At 45.1% G+C, this 6,178-nt stretch overlaps 1 protein-coding gene across 1 annotated transcript; it reads right to left on the bottom strand.

Annotated features, from left to right (window-relative positions):
- Positions 1-2,327: 2,327 nt before the first annotated feature.
- On the bottom strand, positions 2,328-6,151 carry fam78ba (family with sequence similarity 78 member Ba). Its single transcript, XM_089007689.1, has 3 exons — positions 5,099-6,151; positions 4,293-4,572; positions 2,328-3,453 (listed from the first exon to the last, which is right to left on the bottom strand). The coding sequence occupies exons 1-3, from the start codon at positions 5,458-5,460 to the stop codon at positions 3,211-3,213; spliced, it is 885 nt and encodes a 294-aa protein (XP_088863815.1). The 5' UTR covers positions 5,461-6,151; the 3' UTR covers positions 2,328-3,210.
- Between the last annotated feature and the right edge of the window lie 27 nt (positions 6,152-6,178).

Here is a 6,178-nt window from a genome sequence, read left to right as displayed (position 1 = left end):
TTGAAATCAGGTATTTATTTCTCGCCTGTAGAAGCATTTTCTATTTTTCATTTGTATTGATGTATGTATTTATTGGATTGGATTGGATTGGATTTGCCTTTATTTGTCTCGCAGTGGAGACAAATTTATTATTATTTATTATTTATTTATTTATTATTAATTTGTATGTTTAGGGCGGCTCGGTAGTCGAGCGGTAAGCACCCCGGCTTCACAGTGCAGAGGTCGCCGGTTCGCGTCCCGTCCCGGCCTCCCTGTGTGGAGTTTGCATGTTCTCCCCGGGCCCGTGTGGGTTTTCTCCGGGTCCTCCGGTTTCCTCCCACATTCCAAAAACATGCAGATTGAACACCCCAAAATGTCCCTCGGTGTGAGTGTGAGAGTGACTGTTGTTTGTCTTTGTTTGCCCTGCGATTGGCTGGCAACCAACTCAGGGTGTCCCCCGTCTCGTGCCCGAAGACAGCTGAGATAGGCTCCAGCACCCCCCGCGACCCTACTGAGGAATAAGCGGTACGGAAAATGGATGGATGGATGAATTTGTATGTTTACTTATTTATCCATCGATCAATTTTCCGTACCACTTAGTCCTCATTAGGGTCGCGGGGGGTGCTGGAGCCTATCTATCCCAGCTGTCTTTGGGCACAAGGCGGGGGACACCCTGAAATGGTTGCCAGTCAATCGCAGGGCAAACAAAGACAAACAACAGTCACTCTCACACTCACACCGAGGGACATTTTGGAGTGTTCAATCCGCCTGCCATGCATGTTTTTGGAATGTGGGAGGAAACCGAAGGACCCGGAGAAAACCCACACGGGCCCGGGGAGAACATGCAAACTCCTATTTATTTATTTATTTATTTATTTATATACACATTTATGTATTTATTATGTTTCTCTATTTTTTATTTTATAAATATTTTTACATGGATATTCATCCATCCGTTTTCTGAAAAAAGGCCTCTTACTTGGATGCAAAAATATGTCCACTCCAGTGCCAGGGTTTTTGTTATCGTCACTCGAATTCCAGGACTCGCAGGAGATTGAGTTTTAGGACTACATAAACATTCAATGCAGCGTCAGAAACCTTACACTCTCTTCTTTCATCAAAAAAACTAAGTTAATTCCTAAATTATTTGGGCCTGGAGTTATATGAGCTTGAAATGAGGGTGGTTGTCCAAAATACAATACATCAGCTGAAGCTGGAACAAAGCGCTAACATGAAAAAAAAGGTGAACGCTGCCCCCTTGTGCAAAGAAAAAAAAACATTGCCAAAGGCCATGGCCAGCGCTTTATCGTCATCCTAACATGAAAAATAAAACCAGAACACATTCGGGAATGGCGCTCTACGTCATATTTTCAATTCCTGAATAAATTCGCGAATGGCAGTGACTGAATTGAATTTAAAACCGTGTGTTTACATTGTTGTCAACTGTTGAGGGATAAAATGTAGCAGATTTCCGGGCAATCGTAACGGTATCCCTCATTTGGATTAAAATCAGATGTCCCCGCTTGTCATCAAGGTGTGCAAAGTGTGTTAATACAGGTAAACTGCAGGATTTCTCCCTTGCGCATGATGATGATGTCGTCAGTCATTAATGTGGCGTGCCAAGTTGACACTGCCTTTCATCCATAACTGTGAGTCCATGTGTTCTGGGTTATATCCCTGTCATAAGAAAATGCTAGATGGACGTGCATATTTAATTTGAGAGCTGAGACTATCGCGTCATCTTTGTATGATTCTGAAGGCTCGTTCCATTGACCTGCCTTTTTCAAAAATTGATTGAAATTTAACAGGCTTGCTTTATTTTCAATTCATACACACATCGCCGAATATTTTGAGAATTGTTCTGTACTTCGTGTGCACCCTCAAAAACCCAAAGCGGTTTCCATGGCAACAGACACATCCTGCAGTCAGTGCAGCAACACGATCCACGATGAATCAATCAAGGCTGCCGGAGCATTTTTTTGAAATTTACATGATTGTAATGGCCATTTTATTCAGCAAACAACCGAAGATGATAACAGAAGTGAAACTGATCTTTTTTTTCAGATTTGTTTTGTTGTTGTATTTTTATACACTCAGACATTTGCATAGTTGTGGCCTTCAGAGCAAATGAGCAGGTTGGAATGGAGGTAGTGCGTGTTTGCGTGTGCTGAGGTGAGCAGACGAGCGCGTAAGAAGGATGAACCTGGGAGATAGAAGCACGGATGGACGAATCAGTCATGTGGCTAGTTTGTAGAACATCGAGCAGAACCCTGGACGGAGCCCAGCAGGAACCGGACCGGAAAGAGGCTCCCGTTGGCGATCATCCACACAAAAACCACTGCTACAGTCACTGTGCCGTAGGTCATCAATGATTTTATCATTGCTAGAATCTGTCCTGCTTTTCAGGAATTGGGCTCTGAAATAAGGTTCCCTGATTGTCTGGAAATACATTAGATGTACCTCGCGTGGAACGCTGCAAGATGAGGCGGTCTGACGAGACCCACATTCCCTTCGTAAGTCTCATTTCATTTCATATGTTACAAATATGACCTGTGATGACACTTGTTTCAAATTTGTCATCCGACACCATTCGGTGACGCTCCCGTTCGAAGCCGGTTACAATTGCACATTATAGTTTTTTTTCCCCCCGATGAAGTCATTGTGCTATTAACTCCAGCAGATGTCTCTTTGTTTTTGTCCGTTTCACACAAACTTGTCGCAATAATAGTTATGATCTTAACTAAAAAAAAAGAATAATACATGGGCGTCGTCCTAAATCATCTGAATACATTCTTAAACTCTGGTGATGAGTACACTGATGAAGGCCTTCAATGGCAATAAAGAGGTATCATCAGCCTTCTGTTTGTTTGTGTTTTTTTGGCCGATGTGACGTCTCGATCACGGAGGCTTTCGGCAATACAAAACAAAACGCGTTTCGCTCTCTCATCGCATGCAAGAAAGCTCGACATGAGGATGCAGGATGTAGTTCTCGTTAGGGCGGGGAGGGGGTTTAAAATCATCTGACGGCGTATTTAAAAAGACTGCTTGTAAAAACGCTAGCCAAGCTTTGTAATTGCAGCTCTTGGCCAAACAACACTTGACGCAATACCAGATCGTCGTGGTGACTCCGGCGCTTAACGCAAATAGTTCTTTTGTTGGCTTGATCACTGTCATCTTTTGTTTTGGCATGAAGAAATATATAGATTTTTTTTTTTGAAGGGGGGGGTTCTGTCATTTTGGCGGTATGACAACAAGTGGCGCTCCTCGCCGTGGTCTCCACATTAGCACTTGGGCATCATTGGCGTTGGGCCTTCCCAGGGCGTTGGGAGGGATGGGCTCCTGATAGTTGAGGATATGCGGCTGCTCCTGATAAGGCCGACCTACTAGGGTGGCCCGTGAACCCAGCGGCATGTCGGGGTCCACAGCAATGTCCACCCGCATGCGCCACCGGACCGTCTGCAGTACAATCCGCTCCTGAAATAAAAAGAGGGAAACAAGATGTATCATGCAGGAGAGCACCGTTAACTTTGTGTAAGCCTGCCGCTAACACCCGAGTCGGCGTATTGACGTTCAGGCTTCTGCTATAAAGCAAAAAAAAAAAAACAATAAAAGCCCACCAGAACATGTGGAACTTATTTGGGGTAAATTAAGAGGCACTAGATGCTGGCAGATGTATCCTGACAAAGATTTTCTCATGACTGTGAATGTGATTGGTTGATTCTAAATAAGAACACATGCCAGTTCTGATGAGGGTGTGCACACTTATGCAACATGATGTCAGTTATTTATTGTACAACACCTCAATGTTTTTTCTCTATACATACTATATATACGTGTTCATGTATATATGTGTATATATAGCTAGCTTTCTATCTATTTGAGTTACTTCCGGGTTGAGTGATTATTACCTAACTCTTAGCCAGCTAGCTTTCTATCTATTTGAGTTACTTCCAGGTTGAGTGATTATTAGCTAACTCTTAGCCAGCTAGCTTTCTATCGATTTGAGTTACTAACAGGTTGAGTGATTATTAGCTAACTCTTAGCTAGCTAGCTAGCTTTCCATCTATTAAAGTTACTTACGGTTTGAGGTTTTGAGTACGGTTTTGAGTAACTATTAGTATTAGTATTAGTAACTACCTCTGAGCTAGCTAGCTAGCTTTCTATCTATTTGAGTTACTTCCGGGTTGAGTGAACGCTGGCGCGTGTGGCTGCCGCTGCTCACCCACAGAAAAACATCCTACTGTAAAAAAGCCCTTTAGGTTTGAAAGGCGCTTATAAATGAAATGAAATGTCTGCCTTTTGGTTTGTCGCACCTTGGTGACGGAGTTCATGGCCACCAGCCATGTGATGAAACTCTGATCCCTGGTGATGTGGGTGAGCATGGGCGTGTTACTGTTGCTGATGGGAACGGCCCAAGTCACGCTCGGGTAGAAGTTGTCGTTCATGCTGACCATCAGGCGGGACGGTTTGGAGGTGGGACCGGTGAGGGTGACCGTCTCGGTGGTGTTGCCGTACCAAGGGTAGCTGACTCCATCTGAGTCGCTTATAGCCTTCACCCTACCCTCTCGTAGCTCTGGTAGTTCCCAGCTGGACCTGATGGCGGGAAATGATCAGAATTTAAAAAATGACTTGCAGATAATCAGATTTGTTATTTAAAAAAAATGGAATGGAAGTGCGCAAGTACATGCATAGGAATCTTTTATGACAAAAGCTAGCAAAAAATACTTCCCGACATACACAACTTGCATTTACAGTGTTAACACGACATATGTGTTGAATTTGTTCGATGACAAATCTTTCTTTCATCTACTTGTATCCCAAATCAATCATCCTCATTGAAATCAATTGTAATGTCATTAATTCGTTCCAGGCTCTTTTAAATTACAACAAAATTGTCTTTTTAATGAGAAAAATAGCACTCCATAATATAATGTATTTAAAAAAATAGCCGCTGTTGTGATATTGTGATTTAGATGTATGGTTTGTCTCGTAAAAAAAGATGGTTTGGCCAACTTTTCCTTCAGTTATGTTCCCCATCCTGCCACCCAGCGACAGTTCAACTCCGACGCACTGTACTGTGGAAATTGTGAATGGCGAGTAGTGATATCCAGATACTCACATGCCAATGTCACCATAAGTATTGTAAAACTCCATCTGAGTACAAGCTTGGATCCAGCCCACCACCCAAGTTTCATTCCGGGGTACCGGTGGCATCACAACGCCCGCCGAGGCCCTGAAGTACGGCGTCTTGTAACGAAGTACGATGGGCGAATTCTCCTCGATGATGGTGGGACATTGATCGATGGAGGCTGACACCTCATACACCACAATATTTTCCCGTCTGATGCGGGGCTTGCACGCGATGCTTTGAATACATCCCATCGTGCAGGTGACCAGCAGAGCGAGCGATAAACAAAACCTGACCAGCATGCGCATCAGCCCCATGCGGGTTACACCCTTGTCTGTAGAACCAGTCACCATTCATTAAATGGAAAAGCAGCACGCACGGGGGGGGGGGGGGGGCGCTGATGTGGAGGTGACAGTGCAGTCGGGACTGGGGAGGAAGTATCACAGATTTCTGCAGCCTCCTCCCCCCCTGTGAGCCTCCTGACTGCCGCACTGCCCTTGGCGCTCGTCCCCACCAACTGTAATCCGGCCTCCCCGAGGTTGTTGATGATGATGCTGATGCAGATTCGCCGCCGTGCGTCCGGAGACTCCTTTCTTGGGAGGCTCCTCGATCCCGCTGCTGCTGCTGCTCGGCTCCCGGCTTCGCGCTGCTCTCATGTCAACCGGACTGACAGGTGCGCCAAAAGGAAACACGGTTCGAGGAGGGGGGGCGGGGGGGTCGTACTCCTTTTGTTTGCCTACATTTACACGGTGCCCGAAAAATATAAAACCCCGCTCCGTAAAACTACACGAGAAGAAAGCAGCGTCAAAAGAAGGCCGGCGAATCGGGCTGGGAACGATAGGCTGCCGCTATTTTAAAGCCCCGTTATCTGTGCCATGCTTCCGTTCTTACAAAAGCCGACGAGGGCATCATGTAGGGAGGAACGATACATGTAAAAAAACAAACGCCGTCTCTCGATGCTAATTCGGAAGAGCATCCTTTTCTTTCTCGTTGCGGATTTTTTTTGCTTTTGGAGGTGCTGATGCTGAAGAGCGAGAGGAGTGGCGTCATCCGATCTCTTTCTTATTACGT

The sequence above is a fragment of the Hippocampus bargibanti genome, linkage group LG11 (genome assembly GCF_051943395.1).
Source record: "Hippocampus bargibanti isolate YZ-2025 linkage group LG11, ASM5194339v1, whole genome shotgun sequence".
In the NCBI taxonomy this organism is placed as follows: Eukaryota; Metazoa; Chordata; class Actinopteri; order Syngnathiformes; family Syngnathidae; genus Hippocampus; species Hippocampus bargibanti.
This window is presented reverse-complemented; position numbering and strand designations above follow the sequence as displayed.

Bases quoted from the DNA above. Each gene is read 5' to 3' on its own strand.
- fam78ba (XM_089007689.1), bottom strand. From the start codon at position 5,460: ATGGTGACTGGTTCTACAGACAAGGGTGTAACCCGCATGGGGCTGATG. The intron at 4,573-5,098 runs GTGAGTATCTGG...TCCCGCCATCAG, and splicing joins ACTTATGGTGACATTGGCAT to GTCCAGCTGGGAACTACCAG. The intron at 3,454-4,292 runs GTGCGACAAACC...TTTTTATTTCAG, and splicing joins CCATGAACTCCGTCACCAAG to GAGCGGATTGTACTGCAGAC.